General features: G+C 39.2%; 1 protein-coding gene across 4 annotated transcripts in view; it reads left to right on the top strand.

Moving 5' to 3' along the window:
• Positions 1-21,734, top strand: part of pknox2 (pbx/knotted 1 homeobox 2) — a 118,031-nt gene that overhangs the window by 60,509 nt on the left and 35,788 nt on the right. For 3 of the 4 annotated variants that reach the window (XM_005943351.3, XM_014340420.2, XM_014340421.2), the window contains exons 2-4: positions 3,676-3,782; positions 6,281-6,417; positions 7,173-7,184. In XM_005943351.3, coding sequence (XP_005943413.1) covers positions 3,696-3,782; positions 6,281-6,417; positions 7,173-7,184 — 236 coding nt within the window. In that variant the 5' untranslated portion in view covers positions 3,676-3,695. The remainder of the gene's footprint in view (positions 1-3,675; positions 3,783-6,280; positions 6,418-7,172; positions 7,185-21,734) is intronic. The other variant, XM_005943352.3, reaches the window with a different exon arrangement.

Raw genomic sequence — 21,734 nt, 5'->3', positions numbered from 1 at the left:
GCTGGGGAGAGGGAGGTCTGGGCTTCTCTGCTTAGGCTGCTGCCCCCGCGACCCGGTCCCGGATAAAGCGGAAGAAGATGGATGGATTATGTCTCTTGGCTGGTCTGGGAATACCTCAGTGTTCCCCCGGATAAGCTAGAGAAAGTGGCTTCAAATAAGTGGAAGAAAGTGGATTGATGGATGGTAATGGTTGATACTGTGGAGTCTACATGTGTACAGCGTCAAGTGATAGAAAGTGTCACGGTTGACTTGGTAATGTAAGATTATGCCGTGTTGTTGGCATGCTAAAGTAAAATAAATAAGATGATAATGGATAATATTATGGAGCAAACATGCTAACAAAACATATTTAACTTGGTCACTTTTTTACATTATATATATATAGGTATGCATATACAGCACACTAATGCATGCTAATGTTAACATTCAGCTTTAATCTGGTTGGAGACTGAATTCAAGAGTGCTATAAAAATCTGAACATCACAGCCTCACATCAAACCACCAATTCAGCAACATGGTTATTTTCAGTTTTACATGTGAGGACTCACATTACCTGTACTCCACAGTTTGTGCGACTGTCAACACCATCACCTCTGTTCACTTCTTTGCTGTGAAGTGTTGATAAGTCAACCTGAGAGAATACCGCACCTCTGTCTACAACAGGCTTGTTTTTATTAATGAACCAGTGTAAGCCCGCTACCAGGTCACAGTTTGGCATGCAAGAAGTGTTCTCCAGGGTGCTGCTTTGTGTGTTTAAATCGCAAAGTTTCTTTTATCACCGTAGTCAGTGGCACGAAACACTCTCGTCCCATGTATAATAGAAGCTGGACACTTTGTAAGAAATTCACCTTTAAACCAAAGCAGAGAAAAAACACTTCAGACATAGCTGAACTGTGAAGTCCACAGGCAGTGATCACATCATGTGTGACTAGATATGAATATTTATTCAATGCCGGAGGTAAACGGGGTGAAACCGCAGCTACACTGCAGCCTAACCTTGCATCAATAGAGCACAGGCCCATTCTATGCCTGAGAATTGTTGGAAAATTGAATGCTGAATAGAAATGTTCCTTATTGCACACAATCCGATGAAAGAGAACGTCTGCCTCCAATCCAAATTCACAAAACCCTTTGATGTTTGTTGAAATAATTTTATGCCTACTTCTCATTTTTTATTTTATGCTTGCTCTTGAATTTTGATTGTGACTACAGGCACTTTTCAATTGATATGCATTATGAACTTTGCAATAATTGAAAGGGCCTTGTTGAGGAACAAACATGTCATTTATCCCCGAAATTAATTTCACAATTTATTGTGTAACCACACACCTTTGGTGACTTTGGAAATGGTTGGTGACAGATGCTTATTGTCTTCAAAAATTGTACTTTCAAATTCATGAGAGAATTTTTTTTGCTGGGTTGAAATTAAATATCTTGTTGGTGTTTTTCTGGGTTATTTTCCCCAGTGTTCTTGTCTGCTCTTGTATGTACATTCACGCCTCAGCAGCCTTGGTATAGTATGTGTTTGTGCACAAGTTATGTTTCAGTGTGTGTATATTTATGGATGCACCATTGCCTGCTCAAATTTACCATTTGGTGGCTTGTTCCTTTGAGGGATGGCAAAACTTGAGAGGCTGCGTAAAATACTGTGTGGTAATTGGAATTGCTTTATCTTCAGTCTCATCAATTAATGTGCAATTTTCCATTTAATCACTAACACGCTCGCTTCATTTGCAATTAAAATGAGGACTGATAACAGAGAAGATGCCTTTCAGCTGATACCAGTTGGAATGAGAACAGAAACCAGAAGACACAATCGGTACACAACACGACTCACTGAGACATGCGCATGGCACACAAACAAGTGTGAACGCACGCAGAGCAAACAGTCCTGCTTATATATGGGTGCACTGAATACATACACACTGAAACAGAATGACACAATAAAACATGCAGATTTACAACTGAAACCCCAAATTAGAAACCAAATCACCATTTGAAATCAAAATGCTGGCAGCGGTGGTGGATAGGGGTGCCACTCAAACAGAGAAAGATCTACTCTGGTTGTCTTTTCTCTGACTTTTCCATTCAGAGACATTGTCAGGGTCTGAGTCTCAGTGGGTGATGAGCTGACTGGCAGTGAAATGTCTGTCATGTAATATCCCAGAGAAGAGAGGAGAAAAAAGTTGCTCTTGCTGCTTCCCGTCTTTCTCCTGAAGATACTGAAGTCTACCCAAAAGGAGCCTTTTTGTTCACTCAGCTCAACACACAGGAGGCCATAGGAGGAGATTTTATAGTGCTGGAAGGAGGAATGCCGCATAATACTCAAACATAATCTCATTAATGTTTCTGTAATAGTCCAACTTGTTGTGTCTCATATACTTATTCATTACATATTTTTGCAGTCTTTCTTTTGTAGTCTGTCCAAGATCCTCGTTTATACTATCATGTAAACAGTGTTATATGATTATTATAGTCTGTAACTTCACTGTCAAATACTGCAAATCCTTGGCTTTAACAGTCTGGTTGATTGGCTCCACTTTCCTGAGGCGGTATCTCCTGAGCGGATGTTGCAAGCGGTACAGAGATTTTGGTCAGATGTTCCAGTTTCGTTTCACTAGCTGGTAATCAAGTGCTTTTCCTCCAGGTCAATACCATTCAGTCCAAGTGCACCAGTCCATTGTAACTGCTGCCTGTCTTTCACAACCACGCAAGGCTTTATGTGGCATTAGAGTGCATTTTTCCAATAACTCTCCCAGCTCAGGGTACCGAGCAAACGGATTGTTTAAAGTGACAGATTGAAACCCCACATGTGTCTGATCTCACATGATTTGTGAGATCAGAGTTTAAAGCCTGCCTTTTTTTAAAAGTTGAAATCTCACAAAAGGTTTAATAAAGTTTAACCACACCTTTATCTAAAACACATTTTCTGCCATCAGCTCACATTAACAAGGCGTTTTCATGCAGTATACACATAGGTTAAATGTAACTTAAGGAAAGAGATCCAGCTGTGCTGTGTGTGTGTATGTGTGTCTCTGCAAACCAATTAGCTTCCTTCAGTGGGGGTGGGGGCAATGGTTACAACAGAGTTCCACAGGGTACGGCCCTCAGCCCTGTGGGGTCTTGGCCAATAGCAATTAGCCTACCAACAAGAGCCCTAATTAGCCCTCTTGATTGGCTTAGTTACAGCACAGCAACAACATCAGCAGCCAAAACATTGAGACGACCAAGGTGACTCCGCCACAATGCATGTAAAGCCATCTGTAATTAGCAAACAAGCATAGCTCTCTGTAAATGGTAAACAAGTAGTGGGCTTTATTTGTGGTATCCTTATGAACCTGCTGCTATGTAAAGTATTTCATTAAAAGGGCTGCACAAACTTAATCAGGTTGTTTTCTTTTTACTTGTCAGCATTGTTAGATCACTCAGTGTTAATACTGACTGTTCTGTGAGCTCTATGCAACACATGCAGAAGTAGACTGAAGAGAAATATAGCAAAGAAATAAATTAGTAAGTGCAGAAGGGATAGAAGTGTGAGATGATGTGTTTGAGAAACCCATCTCGTATGATTTAATCATAGCAGCACCTGGTGGTGGCTGCTGTCATAGAATTTGCAATCACTGCTTGCTTGCACTGGATTTATGATTTTTTCTTTCTTGTCTGTTTCTTTACCAGTCTCAATGTGAAACTATCCCATGATGCAACATGTGTCCCCAGCATCTGCAGTGACAATGATGGCCACCCAGAGCGCTCCTCCGCCATCGTACCAGGAGAGCCAACAGGTTAGAGCGCCAACTTAAAGACTTGTCATATGGTACAAACCTCTGTACAGTAACCCCTGTGTCTAATGTGAACACACAGCTTGGCTTATGGAGGTTTTCTGTGTTATCTGAGCTCTTACTTAACTGGGGATGTGCCAACAAGCATAAATCTGGATCTGATGAGAAGGATTGAAGGTTAAAGATTTGAAAAATAATCATTTTGAATTTTTACCTAAACTGAAACTTTTACTGTTTTATAGTTGAATTTCTAAGATGATTTGTAGTACACATTTAAGAGCAGCCTCTCATGATTCATACATAGTGTCATTTTAAACAACTTCTGGAGTTAAAGAAAAAAAAATGAAAGTAACGTTTAACATTTGGGGTTTTGTTGACAGTGGATTCATGCCCTTGTTTTTTATCTAGCTATCTTTTCTCAGTATGCATTAGGCCGTTCTTTTCAACTGGAGCTGAGGTTTTGAATTTGTTTTGATTTTTGTGAGAACACAGAAATTAACTAAAGGAAAATGACATAAAATGTTTTGTTAAATTACAAATCATTTCATATTCTATGACATATAATCTAAACCATATACTCAATGATATCATGACCTGCCTTTGGTCCTGTCTACTCACCCGTTAGCCCAGTCAGTTCCAACCTACTAAGGCCACACTTGCTATCTGGCCTCCAGGTGTTAGCACAAAGCCTAAAACATATAAAGTGGAACTAGTGTGGAGCTGGCTTATTGTGTTGTGGGCTGATAGTTTGGCAGACTCACAAGCCATGCATCAGCAGATGTACTGATGTTCTTTACAAGGATATGTTCTAAACAGACTTGTATAGAATTTTGGATGGGTGATCCTTTGTGAGAACTACAGTACAGCACCATTCATAGATGTAAAACAAATGTGTAGCTATTTGTAGTGAACCAGCCTCTAAATCGACTATTCAAAATCATATCTGTTTGTAACTTTTCCTTAAGTTTATGAGAATTATTAAGGGTGAACATGAAAAAAGATGCTGTCATAAAAGATGATAAAGCACATAAAGAGAATCCCTGGCTGAACATTAGCTTTAAATAATAACTTACAGATACAGTGATACCTGTGTAAAAATACACAGCTTATACCGAGTGATCACCAGAAACACAGTGCGCCTAAGAATAATACATAATAGTACAGAAATATTAGAATAGAGAATATTTTGTTCAGCGCCACAGACATCCTGTGATGGTGGAATAGAGTAGGTTCATCTGACCATCTAACCCTGCTTGTTGTTCATAGCACCTCTGTCTGCTTTCGCCAGAGGATTAGTGCCAGGGGAGAGCTCCCGAGCTGCAGCCTGTGTGCTCGGTAAATGCAAATTAGAGCTAGTTAAGTGTGAAGAACCTAATTTATTTCCCATTTGGTGCTGGGATTAAGACTTGAAGCTTCCTTCCACCCCACCCTGCTGAAAAAAAACAGAAGGGGGATGGGTTTTTTTTTTTACATACATATCCTCATAAAAAACGAATGAGAGAGAAAAGTGGAATGAAGGAAGAAGATAATCAAGGAGACGAGTTGTCATGTTTGTAAAACATGTTAGCCCTCTTTCTCACCCACAATACAAATACCTTCAAAAGAAGCAAAAACATCCTATGAGACTTGTGCATCTTATAAGACATATATAAAATCTAAACATTTACTGACAGAGGCAGTCGAAATCTTTTGTACTCCTTTTCTACATTCTGATTAATTCACTGTTCAGTTTCTTGTTCCAAACTGGATATTTATCATTTAACAGCAGTCTATAAGATCTGTAAGTGTCTTGTTCAATTACTCAACCTGTCCTAACTCACTCATTCACTCACAATTCATTTGCTTAACAGCATCATCAGGCCACTGACCCGTCGAGCCATAATGATTCATGCCAGCGACATCCTCATTTGGTGTCTGACAGAATTCAGTGCATGTTGTGGCCTTACTTGCTTCGAAAAGCAATTACAAGAATTACTTTTAAAAAATGACTTTTATATATATCTGAGGGGCTGTCATCACCCTGCCAGGTGGGTGGGTTGGCAGTCAACATGGACACCCAAGTTTGTGAGTGTGATAACCTAGGATTTCCAAATTGATACCAAAGGACCACATACTAAAAACAAACAAGTTCAAATCTCAGTGACCTAAACCTCAAGGTTAGAGGTCAGAGGTCAAGTTTTCTGAAAATCGTCGTCTCAAGTTATCGCAATGAAACTGCGATAACTTGAGATGATGTAGGATTTTGAAAGTACTTAATTAGTGGTAATTACTAAATATGAGCATGTCAGCATGCTTTAAATAAATGATAATCATTCAATCTTAGCACTGCCGTGTTAGGAGTATTACTGTGAGCGTATTAGCATCCTAAATCACCGTATATATGCAACATCACAGATGATACTAAAACAAAAGCAATATTCAAAGTCATAATTGCCAATGTAAGAAAAAAATAACATAAATTTATCATTAAGTCATTTTGTGATTATTTTAAATATCACCAGATGACGGGCACGACTCAACAGAACACCAAGACCCCACAGGTCCACATCCCAGCAGCCTCTGCAGCACCAAATAGCTCTGTCAGTGTGACCCTTGACCCCCAGGCCCAGCTTGAATCTGACAAGAGGGCTGTTTACAGGTTGGTTACATTTTTCATGAGACATCTCTTACTGTAAGGGCTATAAGCCAGTCTGAAAACATAAATATGTAAAGATGACCAGGGACAAGAAGCAGAGAAAGACCATGTTGTTTATCAGTGGTTTTTTGTTTTGATTATTTAGCCATGTGTTTGTGTCATGAAGTTTGGCAGTGTGCACCCTTCTGCTTCTGAATTACATTTCAATTGTTCCCCTTTGAAGAAATGTTTCATTTCATGCTGACTTTAAGAGACTGTAGTAAATTAACTTGATGTGTTACTCACCGATGAAGGACACAGGCACTAGTGTTGTTTTTAATGCATTCTCTCAAACTAGCCATGACATAAAAGCTTTTGGAATTATACTTGAAGGGGCTTTCTTCAGATTTCATTTATAAACCAAAGAGCACCTTTGTTCCTTGACTCCTCATAGGCAGTTCAGTTTTCTCTGCTTTGAACTGTGTAAATGTTACAAGACTTTAAAAAAAGTATCTCATAGTGCAGCAGTTGTCTGTATAATGAGGTGGGCTCTAAATTGTTATAATTATCACTCATTATAAACTCACTGTTTTGAATTACGAACAGCCAACAAAAATAAAGCAGACCAGAAGAGGACAAAAAAGAAATTTAAATCATTTGTTTATTTGCTGTTGAAAGTGATATTTGAAATTTTATTGGCCATTTGTTTTGTGTGAGGTTTTAGCTTGACTCCAGATCAACATTGTAAAACATAATTTATTTCTCTTTCACGCCAACAGCCATTTTCAAAGGTAAGCATCACTCTTCAGATGAAAGAGAGCTTCTTTTGGAATCACACTTGTGAATAGATGTTCATTTAAGTAGAAACACATGAACCATACTAATAGAGATAATAGAGATGTTTGTGAAAATGGATTTCATCATGTGTCACAATTACTCGTAATACTTATTTTACAGGCTTTTACTTTATGTTCTGGCCAATGTCTTTGTAAAGTGCAGCAATATTACAAAAGAAAAAGGTTATACTGTTTATAGGAAATAAAGAAAGTAGTTACCACAGTTACGCTGCTGCTTAGGTTATGTTTTTATATTAGCTGCCCGGCACTGGTAGATATATTAAGTTGACATTTATGCTGTGTAGTGAATTGCTTTTTTACATTTTCAGATTGTGTGGAAGTTCTGTATTCAAATTATTCAAAATTCAAATTAATCATATGATCAGCAAATAAATCTCAAGTCACACTTTCAGCACCATTTGACTAATCTTTTATTTAAAAGTCTACATCTCTCTCTGTCTCTCTCTCTCTCTATATATATATATATATACATTGATTTGATTTGATTTTGAATAGAATATTGATACATACATATCATATCTTATATATATATTATATATATAATATATATATATATATATATATATATATTATATATACTATATATATATATATATATATATATATATATAGATATATAGATATACGTATGTATGTATGTATGTATATATATATGTTTGTAAGAAAATTACTGCTTGGGGAAAACCCAGAATGCCGGCAAAAAAAAAAAAATGCCAGCAAAAAAAAAGATACAAATTACACCTCCCTCTTCTCTCAGCTCATCACTAGAATATTGATAAACCCTTATAATGAGTTTATATTATCTATTTATGAAGTAAATTATTCAAAATATACAGACATTTTTAATCAAGCTGGCTGATCTCCTGGTGTTGCCAGACTATCAGCAACTAACTTGATTTGTTGAGTGAAGGCTGCCCAGCACTGTATGGTATTAGGGTCCCACCTACGGTGTATCTGCCACTGCTGGAGATGTGAGTCCCCCCCCATGTGCAGACCTGAGGCAAGCCACTGTAAAGTCCTTGGTTGATCCACTGAGATACAAGGCTGTCTTTGATGTGAGGCACCATGTTTGGAGCAGCTCCGGGTGTATTTGTGGTGGTGGAATCAGCCCTTCTTTCATTTCCTCTGGGGAGTTTTGGATCTTGGTTTCCTCCTTTAACAGTTCTCAACCACATATACAATACGAATTTCTAATTCTAGCTGTGACATATAGAACGTTTGAAATTATTAAAGTGTGATCTCAGTTATAAAACCTGTTTGTTGACTACTTGCTTTTATTATTAAGCTAAAAGCTACAGCTGACAAGAATAGACTTGCATTATATGAACTGACTGTCCTAAACTGGCACTTTAATCATATAAAGACAAAATATGTGCATCCCATTTGAATTGCACCCCTGCATTGACTATAATTTCCAGTCCATCAGGTTAGATTAGATTAGAATCAGGTATTCCAGAGTATAGGTAGCAGTGATTAAAACCAAACAGACAGTGATGGGAAGAACCTGTATTGTTTAGCTCTGATATTTGCATCTGCTCTTCTCTCTGCAGTTTTGATTCTGCTTGCACAAAGGAAGTAATCTTTACAATCCTTATAAAGTAATCTTTTACACTTGTTTCTGGGCAAGAATATTCCAGATTTTATTTTATTTTTCACAAACACAGTATAGCTAATAAGTTGCAAACAAAAACACTAGCAGTCTGTTAATACTTTACATGTATACTGAAATTAAACACTTTCATAAACTTTAGTGGCACTTATTAATAATAAATAGCTAGATGGTCTTGTAGTTCCCCAAATGAAAGTGAAAGTTCAGAGAGTGGAACTTCTTTAGTAGTTCTCAGTAAATATTTAGTCATTTTACTCTGTTAGGAGTCTTCCTAGGGGTGGGATGGGTCAGTAGGTTTGAGGGTTTGCTCCATGATCACAAGGTCGGGGGTTTGAATCCACCGAACAGTTATCCTGAGGTACCCTTAAGGAATGTACCCTTTTATACACACTGCTCCCCGGGTGCTGGATTAGTAGATCGCTATTGCTTCACTGAGTGAATGGGATACATGCAGAGGCCTATAAGGGGATTAAAATTTTAAAAATGATCATTAAATTGAGAAAAGTTTTCCATTTGAGATATCTCCTTTCCAACTATGAACCTTCACAGAATGGCAGGGTCTGTGAAACGTAGTGTTACAGACAAACATAGCTGTAGATGATCAGTGTCTTTATGTGATAAAAAAGCAGTGGGCTAAAGGGTAAATTGAGATGAGAGTAAATGGTGCTACGGAGAATATAATGTCGAATGAGTCAGTTAATATGTATAATGGCCCGTCATTAAAATGCAGTAATTAGCTTTTAGAGGCAGCCCTAAGAATTCACCAGCATGTGCTGTTTAAAGTCTCCTATTGAAATAGTTGTGTTTAAGCACTCAAAGAAGTGCTGAGCAGATTAGAATTTTTGGCATGACTGTTGCCCTTGTGAGGAACTAATGACTAAACGCACCTTGTTATAAACACAATTAAATTTGACTTCACTTCCGTCTCCCACAGTGAGTGAAATTATGCAAAAAGACACAAATAGCACTTTGTTTTTATGCTTCTGTGCTGTGCTCATATGGGGGCTGTAGACTTTGAAAGGAGAAGAGCAGTGAGAATCAGCATCTCTGCCATTTTTCTTTAATTATTTTGCTCAGGAAGCCTGTGCAGGCTTTAATGTTTCTTTTCACTAATTGCTGGAATGCCAATTTTATGAGGAGATGTGTGCTTTTCTCTCTCCGTCTCTCTGTCTCTCTGCCTACTTTGTTATTAGCAGCAGAGTAAATGTGTGATAGGGTAATTAGCCTAATGAGTTGTGGCATTTACAATAAAGATCCTTCTGGATTCTCTGCATCTTATTAAAAAGCGGGTGAGTCTTTTGTTTTTTAGGTTACGAATGTAGAATTTGCGGCTGAGATGGAAACACGGGCTTAATTGAAAGAGACATCATAATAGTCGTTTCTGTTTTCAACAGAAATGTCCTTGTAATTCTCAGAACCAGCCCGGGTAGAAGAGATGTGTTTACCAATGCGCTCTTTTAAGGTGACACTTTTATGCTTGACTTAACAGCTCACTTACTTTACATGAAGAGAACTTGGAGTAGAGAATCAATGATAAACAACAGGGTGAATGTGCTTTTCAAAAGTGCTCACAGGCTGTATCATACATCTGCTGTATACATTAAATGGAAGCATATGCTACATTTAGTTGCTTACACGTTACTTCATAAATCTCTAAAATCAAATAAACACATTTTTGTCTTACGAGAAGTAGTCATTGTCATTTTATACGTTTCAAAAAATCTGAGAAAAATAGAAATAAAATTCCTTCTTGTCTTTGACAGCCGTACAAATGCAGAACTGTATGTGGTGCACATTACCACTGACATGCCTCCATAGTGGATCTTTGCTGAAAGCGCTTCTCATGCTGGTCCTGGCCCCTGTATTTTGAATTGATGGGGTTTCTTTGTGTTTCTGGAAAGGTTAGCAGTTAGCCATGCTGCTAGTTCCTTAATTCACAAAGCTAAAGCGAGTTATTCAGCCTCTATATGCAGTTGTTGACAACATTACAACATGACAATATACACAGGAGGAGATTACTTTTAATTTGATACATCCTAGGATTGACACATTTTGTTATAGCCTCCATGTTTGTGTGAGTCTCTAATGCACCATAAAGTCTATTTATCCTCACTGCCACAATGCATCAATGCGTTCTCCACCACTGTGCTGCTATTCCAGCAACCCAAAGTCTCTCACCATTTGATGGGCTTAAAACAGGCCGTGCTTTTTTCCATTTACCGGGTCAGCATGTGTTGGTGTTCAGCTGCTTCTGAATGCAAGAAACTGTGTCATAGCTCAAGTGGCTTTATTGGCTGTTTCTTTAAGATACTCATTTTTATGAGTATCCTTCCGCTTGACTTTAGTTGAGAATGAAAGTCCAAATTTTACCTTTTTTAAATTTCTTACTTGGACAACTTAGTGATCCATGTTATCTTTTGTTAGCACGAGTGGCCTACAGCAAACACAGAATGGGACATAATTTACACTTCACAGCTGCTAACCCACACTCTGTGCAAAGACAACATTCATTCAGTCAGCCTCAATTTTTATCTTTATTTCTTTATTGAAAATAACAGTACCTTTTTACAGAATGTAGGCGAAGTCACGTATTTTGTCAGCTTTTTTAAAAAGCGCACATATATATATATATATATATGTATATATGTATATGTGTGTGTGCGTGTGTGTGTGTGTGTATTGCCAAAAGCGCAAGTAAAGAACATCTGCCAATGCAGGATAATCAGAAAGGATGTACATACACACAGGAATACAAAGTGAAATGAAAGGTAGACTGTTTAAATACAGATGACATATTGGTTGAAGGGTTTCAAGACCAGACATAAGAATAAAAGGCAATATTGAGAAGTACAGAAAAGGAGACTGGATTTTTTCAGATAATGCCGCAGGTTCTTTGTGTGTATGTGTGTGAATGTGTGACACACTCCTTTCTCTAACACAGGGTGTGCTTCAGACATGTAGCCTGGGGAAATGGGGCCTTGTTGGGAGCACACACAGCAGGGCTCACCACAAACTGGCTTCTAATATACAGGGGTACAGCAGGCCTGATTAGACTGGCAAACAGTGGGGAGCAGAGAGAGAGAGGAGGACCTCTGTCTCTTCCTCTCTCTCCCCAACTCACACGCATCCCCACGCAAAAACACACAACGGTACCTTCAAACCCCACCCCGTCATCTTTCTGTACCCACTTGGTGGCCTAACAGATTATTGCAAATGCAGGTAAACATAACTCGTTCCTTAGATGACTACGCTGCTTTGATTTGTGCTTGTTTTCATGCGCTGCTCTTCATCTGCAGGTTTAATGTTTTTGATAGGCTGTAGACAACTTGGTAGATTTAAGTGCTAAAACTCAAATGTAAAGAATATTTTCAACTGGGATTGACATTTCTTTTATTTTCCTTGAAAGACAGTGAACCTCTCACCACATTTCCATTCAGTAGCTCTCCTGGAGCTTCCAGTTATATAACACAGTCTTCCTCGGCAGATGGATTTGTACTTAAACATGTGATGGAATAGTGGATGTTCAAAAGTCCTCTTCTGAGTACCTCACTCTCCCTGTTTCTGTTTACCAGTTTCAAATCTGGATAGAGTGTACATGTCCAGACATTTATGATCTTTTTGTATAAAATGACTTTTTGAACATACTGAAAATGCATCCTTTGGTCAGATGAGGTAAAAGTATATATCTTTGGCAGTAGCGACACTGCTTATGTTTGGAGAAAGAAAGAGGTCTACAAGCCAAAGAACACTTTCTCCACCGTTAAACATGGTGGTGGAAGGATTATGCTGTGGGATGCTTCACTGCATCTAGAACTGGGAATTTTGACAATTCTTCCAGATGTTTGTAATGTCAGATGCTGATGTTGGACCAGAAGGCCTGGTTTGCAGTCTCTGCTATGAATCATCCCAAAGGTGTTCTATCGGTTTGAGGTCAGAATTCTGTTCTTCCACACCAAGTTTACTCATCCATGTCTTCATGGACCTTGCTTTGTGCACTAGCCTGCACTCATGATGGAACAGAAAGGGACAACACCAAACTGTTCTCACAAAGTTGGAAGCATGAAATTATCCAGAATATGCTGAAGCAGTAAGAGTTCCTTTCATTGGAACTAAGAGGCCAAACCCAACATCTGAAAACAACACCACACCATAATCCCCCCTCCACCAAACTTTACACTTTACACAGTACTTGTCACAATGCAGACAAGTACCGTTCTCTTGGCAACTGCCACACATCTCCACTTCTGTTGAGTCCAATGGTGGCCAATGGTGATTACAGCACTGCATCTGCCGAATTATATCGTGCTTGCAGATGTAAGGCTTGAGCTGCTCAATCATGGAAACCCATTCCATGAAGTTCTCTACACACTGTTGTTGAGCTAATTTCTAGGGACCATGGAATTTGGATGTCTGTAGTGATTGACTCAGCAGAAAGTTGGTGACCTCTGAGTACTACCACTCTATTATTTTAGGAGGGCTATCACTTTGTGGCTGAGTTGCTGTCATTCCCATTGAAAGTTGTCCGTGGAATATTTAGTAGCAAGGAAATATCACAAAGTGGCTATCATGGTACCATGCTCCTGAAATTTACCCATTCTTTTACAAATACTTGAAGAAGCAGTCTACATACTTAGGTGCTTGATTTTATATTTATGTAGGCATGGAAGTGATTAAAACACCTGACTTCAATGATTTGAATAGGTGAGTGAATACTTTTAACAATATAGTGAATAATAATAATTCTGCTTTATTTATATATGACCAAATATAGCACTAGCAAGGAATAAGTAAAGGATTGTGTTATGAATAGTAGATTGATGTTGTGATAACACAGTTACAATATCACATATCATACCTGTGGTAGACAGTTGAAGCAATGAAAAAAAGTTAAAAGTAGAGATCAAATGGTTGATGTAAAAGTAATTAAATGTAATGAAGGGATTTTCCAAATAGTTAGCTATGGTTAAATATTTAATTAGAAAAAAGTTGCAATAGTTGTCATTAAAATGTTGAAATCATAAGATTAATTCATAGAATAACTGCTGAAAACACAGTGCAAAAGTGTAATGAAAAACTATTTAATACAGTTAGATAAATGCCTGCCAGGTGGGCGTGTCCACTACATTGTCCCAGTAGATCTGACATCATGTGAAAACTGTGGTTTAAAACAATATATATCAACAAGGTCATTTTTTCTGTTAAAAACTAGGACTAGTATTACACATTTTATAATTGGTTAAAATGATCATAATTCAAACACAGGTTGTGATGATTAAGGGGTTCAGGGCTATGGATATGTGGGAAAATACAACAACAACAACAACAACAACAACAGAAAACCCCAAAGAAATAATAATAAATGTAAAAAAATAAAAAGTACCACATACTGTATGTGTTTTTCACTTTAAGACAAGACATTTTTTGTGCTTTTTGAAAGTGCTCTACCTTTTGGTGTGTTCTGTTATCTGATCAAAAATGTACTGGCACCTTATTCCCTTGCTTAGATCCACAGGTCATAAAGCAGATTCCACTAAAGCTGCCACGTGCCTCACCTTCATGTTTAAGTCATCATGCTCTCCGCTCGCCTCTGATTCTCCATTTTGGGCTTTTCGTTGGTGATCCAGCATGGTGCAGTGCAGGAAAAAGTGTGTGTGTGTGTGTGTGTGTGTGTGTGTGTGTGTGTGTGTGTGTGTGTGTGTGTGTGTGTGTGTGTTGGGGTGAGGTGGGGGGTTGGTGATGACTCCACTCACTGGCCGTCCTGTAAATCGCTCTTTTATGGCCCTCATAATGATCCCCCAGCCAGCAATCTCGATTCCGTCGCACTGCAGATAGGAACCGCTGCTTCTGGCAGTCAACATGAGGGTGCTCAAGATGGCTGGAGGAGGTAGCGGGAGACTGGAAAGCACACACTGTGTGACTACACACTGGCACACACATACATATGTTCACATTCATAAAAGTGCATGCCTTTTCACACCCCATCTACCTTAATCCCAACTTCCTGTGTAAAGGTCATAGAGAGTGCCGAAGGGTGGTGTTTTGACCTCACTCAAAGTTGGTGAGCTCCAACAGCGTGCAATTGTGTAACATCATCAGAGACAGACTTCCTCATGCAGACCAATAGTGCCTTGATAGTTTTAGGCTTTTACATGATTTTGGAATATACCAACATTGAACTGCTGACAGCAACGATTAGCTTAGAATTTCCAAAAGTAATCTCAAAACCCATAATTACTTTGTCATATCCACTGAACTTGATTTTACACAAGAGAACGCACAGATGTAGTTTGCTTTAACAAAAGACTTTATATGATCTGTTTTGCCAAAAACACTGCAAAATGTTAGACTGAAATTTCTAAAATTTGATTTCTACAAAAGTGTTTATTTAAACAATATGAAATGTGGTTTAAAGCCAAGAAGCCAGGCAAAGAAAATATACGAAAAATTAAATGCAAATGAAATATAATGAATGCAAATGGATGGGTTTTACAAAGCTGTTGTTGTCTAGATATAGATCTCACCATATACATAAACAAGTTGTTTCTAGATTTCATCATCACTTTAGCTCAACAAAGTCTGTTGTATAACAGTTTAATTAACTTTACTGTTTGCGAATCCTAATTAGAGTCAGTGTCATTAAACATGACATGCAAACAGCAGGAAGAACAGATAAATGAAACGTCTCAATCTTTGCAAGCTCCTTTGTCTCAATCTATAGCTTGCATCATCAGCTATAAAAACTGTACAGTTAAAGATGTCTCTCTGTTTTCTTTTTTAACATGCAAGTGAGCTTTTTATTGGTCATTCACTACAAATGTCACTGAAAATTACAGCACATGGCATGAATAGTAAAACAAAACATGTCACATTCGGAACAACTATTCAGATGAAATGTAATTACTGTACAAGTTGGCAAGTTTGTTTTTGGTTTGTTTCACCTGTATTTATTAAAACATACCGTTTGTGCTGCCGTCTGCACTCTCATGGACATTTTCACCTTTCTGCACTCCTTCCTGACTGAAGACATGTAAATCTATTATATTCTATTATATTACTAAAAACAAAATTAACTACTATCTGACAGTGGCAAGGACATTTTCAAACCACTAATTTAAGAAAAGAAGCAATAAAACATTATGAAAACACTCTCATTGCACATAAAACTGTAGCAATGAAAAGTGCATAAAGTATCGAAAATAAAAAGAATTATTCTGCAGAAAAATATTCCCCCAAATTAACAGAGGTCTCTGAAAAAGCTCTTCTTGAGGCCTTGGATATATTAAAACAAATTAATAATTTCTGTTCAACTTCCCCCGTTTTATTCGTTTTATTTATCATGATATATGTTGGCCAAGGTGGTTAAGCAAGACGAAACTGATCTGTTACAATGATAAATAACTGAGTGCTTGCTCTGTTTCCACACCATTTTGTTTCCAGACCACTTTGTACACAGTACAAAGTGGTAGTACCACTTTGTGGTCTGCATTTGTACTGTTCTGCCTTGCTTGCCTGCTATCAGTTTACCAAAGAGACCAAAGGTTTATCCACAATGCTCATGCGCAAAACCACCAGAAAAAAGCTGCTCACCCCGGTCATTGTGAACAGGAGATGGAGACAGCTACTACATTCTTTTGAGTACAAAACAGCGGAGCTTTCAATAATAATAGCCAGCTGCAGTCACAAGATTACAGTAATTTTAATGATGGATGCAAACAGGTTAGAAGCTTTATGAGATGAAAGGCTGTGATACGTTTTAATGTCGGTTAAAACATCATGTCTGTTTTTAGATCTGATAAGGCAAGCATTGCTTGCTTTCCTTTTCCTGATGGAACACCGCTTATAGTTTTGGGTACTGACACAATTTTTTTTTTTAGCTCCTTACAAAAACATAATCACATTCTAGTTGTTATTAAAGTATTCACCAATAGAAAGAGATCAAAATCAAATATTTCTCTCATGTTATCGTATTAAGGTTATTTGAAGAAATAGCTTGATGCAAAGTGATTTAAATTTCTTGTCTTGGACATGCAAGAAATTCAGCTGTCATCTGGTTAACACTTTTAAGTGGCGTGCTCGCTTTGTTTTTAGCTTGCCTACTGTTATCACTTCTTTCAATTTGCCTGTTTATTTACCAGCCACTAAAGGTGTTGTGTACTCTCTAGCTCTTGCCACAATGCTCCTGAGGCTTTAAGCCCCGTAAGGCCAGATCTCCTTGACAGCACTGTGCTAATAGATGCAGTCAAGTATTTTTTTCTGTGTCTGATGTTTACAAATCACACGGGCATGTCTAATAAGACAAGGAAAGTATCAGTTTGCTGACACTTGTGGGCTAATATGTCATTTGCGTTATCTTTGAGTAGATATCGGAGCTTAGTAAAAATATGAGTTTAAATAAACTCAGAAAATTGTCAAAATTAATCAGATTGTGTAATAAAAATAACACTACATCTAAGACTAAATAAACCTCTCTCTCTCCCCCACCTGGATTCTTCTCCAACCCAACTCAAGCAGATATCAGACAAAAAATGCAGCATCTCTCCAGTCTGCACGTGACCGTCCTGTTTAATATTCCTGGCACGTAGGCTGAGGGAGCAGTATTAAATTGGGATCAGGGAGATTAGAGTATAATATAGTTGACTATTAAAGGCTAGAAATGAGAGCCATGGGTTAGAGCCTGAGTAGGGTCCATACCGCCACAATTCCCTACCATAATTTTAAAAGTGCTCAAAGCATTCAGTTAGAGTAGAAAAGCACTACATAAGTTCCTGTCGATTTACCGTTTATAGTCTATAGAATGAAAGTGAAAAATAATAGCAATAAATATTGAGCAAAGAACCAGCCAAGGAATTGTAAAAGTCAAATAGACAATCAGAAAAACAAGTCATATTTATTAATAAGATAGTATGAAACCAAAAGTTGTTTCATTTTCTGTGTGTGTGTGTGTGTGTGTGTAAACATTAGTAAAACTGAAGAACTTGTAATCTACACTGCGACTACTGTGTATTTGTGCACAGTATTGCACAGCACAGCTTTGTCTGTGAATGTGCTGCAGTGCTGCGTTTAAGGTTTTTCTTTTGGCAGTGTTGTATTGCTAGTGATGTATGAATGCCTCTGCCTTGCTAATGAGCAAAACAAATCCTGTTTTTCTTTGCCTTTCTGACTTTACTACTGGAACATGCTCAGCAAGGAGTAGCATCACTCCCAGATCTGTCATCCAGTTTCCAAGGCAAATGAAATGCAACAAAAGTGCAGTCTTCGAATCAGTCTGGACATTCTCATCAAAACTCGTGGGTTAGCTTGCTATCCAGTTAACTGGAACTGTAGAATCTTTATATAAAGAAGCTTTGTGTTTGACTGCATTTGTTCTCACTCACTGAACTAAAATCCTATCAACTTGGCTGTAGCTCAGGAGGTAGAGCAGGTCATCTACTGATTGGAAGGTTTGTGGTTTGATCCTGGTCTCCACGCCAAGTATACTTGGGCAAGATATTAACCCCAAGTTGCTCTCCAATGCAACCATCAGAGTGTGAATGTTAGCTGGGAAGCACTGAAAAGCACTTAAGAAAGTGCTTTTGTGAAGGGGTGTGAATGTAGCATGTTGTATAAAGGGCTTTGAGTGCTATGGAAGAGTAGAAAAGCGATATGTAAGAATCAGTTCATTTATTGTTTGAAAGGTTCACAGTGTTCACCAGAAACAGTCACCTTGTTTTGAGATTTACAGTTACAGCCACTTAAAATAGTTGCCTCATCCCTGACAGGACCATGATGGATGCCTAGTGGAATCCTGATCGATTGCCGGCTGATAGATGACCCTCCTGTGACATGGACCATGCAACCATGAGTAGTAACGCCCCTAAGCGGCATTTAGGAATACTAGTGGTAATGTCTTGTGTATCCACCAGGGGGACCAGCCTGGAGGTGTATTCAGTTGAAGGCTTGCTCCACACTTGCACTCCAGTTACACAATAATGTGTATATATATGTGTGTGTTTCTGCCAGAAATATGTGCCATTTTGTTCTAAAAACATCAGTGATCACTGTCGGTCTCTCTCGGTTTTTATTGCCACTATTAATTTTAAAGCTCATTTTTTAAAACCTTACAATGTAACTACAGCCCAGCCCATGCAGCAGTAAATTAATGACTAACCTTGTATTGTGTCTGGATTATCTCATTTGTTCTGCTGAGTGAAGTTTGGTCCATTTACAGTATCCTACCATACAATTGCATTTGTCCCTAACCATCGGGAACCCTCGCGTTTACTTTTATTGAGTGGAAAAAAGTTAGCGTTCATCCTCCAGCTTCACTATGCTAATATGTGGGGCAGCCATGCTAACTATACAGTGGGGCAAAAAAGTATTTAGTCAGCCACCGATTGTGCAAGTTCCCCCACCTAAAATGATGACAGAGGTCAGTAATTTGCACCAGAGGTACACTGTGCGTGCTGTGAGGCTGTTGTGAATGTGCTGCCGTTGAGCTGATGTGTTTGCGTGATCGTGGTGTGAAAATATGGAGAAATAGAGGGTGTTGTTTGTAGGTGAGTGGGGAAGTAGGTGATCACAGCAGTGAAAGACAAGAGAAAGAAAGAAACCACATGAACTGTGAGCAACAACAACAAAAAAGAAACGAAACGGAAACATTCCAATTAAAGTAATGACGGAGGGTGACGGTGTTATATCTGCTATGACATCATATTGATATTACTAGGTTAAACCCATGTTAAAGGAGAAAGTGTGAATGAATAAGAAAAGAGTGTAGCGGGTTCTTATCTGGAGTGCAGTCAATATAACCACGGTGTGGTGCCGGGGTCGCGGTAGAGCTGTCCGTCCACGTAGAGCCGGTCCACGGCGATGACAGCACGGGAGCCTTTCTGGATGAAGCTACGTCGAACTGGGAACAGGACCTTGCGTCGTTCCAGGATCTCTTTGGGGAACTGGTCGTTCACGCTGAAGTCCGTTCCTTTCAGCTCTCTGCCGCGACTCTTCACCTGTTCCTTCTGTTTGAATTGACCGAATTTGGCCACAATAGGCCGTGGTCTCCCGGTCCGCGACCGCACGCCCCCCAAGCGATGTACTCTATCGAAGTCGATGTTCTTTACGGTGTCCTCCGGCAGCTTCAGGTGGATTTTAATGAAGTTTTTCACCGTTGCCTCTGCGTCCTCTCCGGCAGTTTCTGGAATACCAGAAAACACAAGATTATCTCTCATGCTACGGGCTTGTAGATCGATAACGGACTCTTTTATTTTTTTATTTTCAATGTTTAGCTGGGTCACGTTATCGGTGAGAGATTTAGACCGACTCCCGTAGCGTGGCATTTTCAGCGGCAAGCGTTTCCACCTGCTGCTGGCTGAATTCCAGGGATTCTCTCAGAGATTTAAATTCCCGGTGTAAAATCTCCACCAGGGCCAGCCTCGCATCAAAACTGGACAATGCTTGTCGATTGACTCCAGGATGTCTGCGATGTCTTTGCCGGGAGGCGATGTTGTACCGGGGGAGTCTGCCGGGCGACATCTCTTCGATGACGGCGTCTATATTTTGGCCGGGGAAGATGCACTCCTGGCCTTACTTCATTACTAAATCTTGAAAACAGCGGTCGATGTAATCTTGGAGAGCGTCTAAACTCTCCCCGTTGTCCTCCAGGGTGTTAAAGGTGATAACAGATGATGTTAGTTATATGACAATTGATTAGTATATTTGGTAATACTGAAGCTTGAAAAACCTTTGTTAAATTCTATCGCTACCATTTGCTTTTTCTCCGCCAAAATCTCCGGCGTCTGACGTCACCTACAACATGGGTCGCTTACCTTGTCCGTCACTTCTCATTGATGCTTCTGTACACGTTGAAAAGCGCACTTCCTGTTGTTGCCCGGGGTGTCTTCCTTGTCTTTCATTTGACCCACTGTTCATCTTCAAAGTTCTCACTGATGGAAGGAGGTTTTGGCTCAAAATCTCACGATACATGGCCCCATTCATTCTGTCCTTAACACGGATCAGTCGTCCTGTCCCCTTGGCAGAAAAACAGCCCCATAGCATGATGTTTCCACCCCCATGCTTCACAGTAGGTATGGTGTTCTTGGGATGCAACTCAGTATTCGTCTTCCTCCAAACACGACGAGTTGAGTTTATACCAAAAAGTTCTACTTTGGTTTCATCTGACCACATGACATTCTCCCAATCCTCTGCTGTATCATCCATGTGCTCTCTGGCAAACTTCAGACGGGCCTGGACATGCACTGGCTTCAGCAGCGGAACACGTCTGGCACTGCGGGATTTGATTCCCTGCCGTTGTAGTGTGTTACTGATGGTGACCTTTGTTACTTTGGTCCCAGCTCTCTGCAGGTCATTCACCAGGTCCCCCCGTGTGGTTCTGGGATCTTTGCTCACCGTTCTCATGATCATTTTGACCCCACGGGATGAGATCTTGCGTGGAGCCCCAGATCGTGGGAGATTATCAGTGGTCTTGTATGTCTTCCATTTTCTGATGATTGCTCCCACAGTTGATTTTTTCACACCAAGCTGCTTGCCTATTGTAGATTCACTCTTCCCAGTCTGGTGCAGGTCTACAATACTTTTCCTGGTGTCCTTCGAAAGCTCTTTGGTCTTGGCCATGGCGGAGTTTGGAGTCTGACTGTTTGAGGCTGTGGACAGGTGTCTTTTATACAGATGATGAGTTCAAACAGGTGCCATTCATACAGGTAACGAGTGGGGGACAGAAAAGCTTCTTACAGAAGACGTTACAGGTCTGTGAGAGCCAGAGATTTTCCTTGTTTGAGGTGACCAAATACTTATTTTCCACCCTAATTTACGAATAAATTCTTTACAAATCCTACCATGTGAATTCATGGATTTTTTTTTCACATTCTGTCTCTCACAGTTGA

This window comes from Haplochromis burtoni, unplaced genomic scaffold (genome assembly GCF_018398535.1).
Source record: "Haplochromis burtoni strain Fernald_Lab_line unplaced genomic scaffold, NCSU_Asbu1 Contig_360, whole genome shotgun sequence".
Taxonomy (NCBI): Eukaryota; Metazoa; Chordata; class Actinopteri; order Cichliformes; family Cichlidae; genus Haplochromis; species Haplochromis burtoni.
Note: the sequence above shows the minus strand (reverse complement) of the source record. Positions and strands in the feature narration are given on the sequence as shown.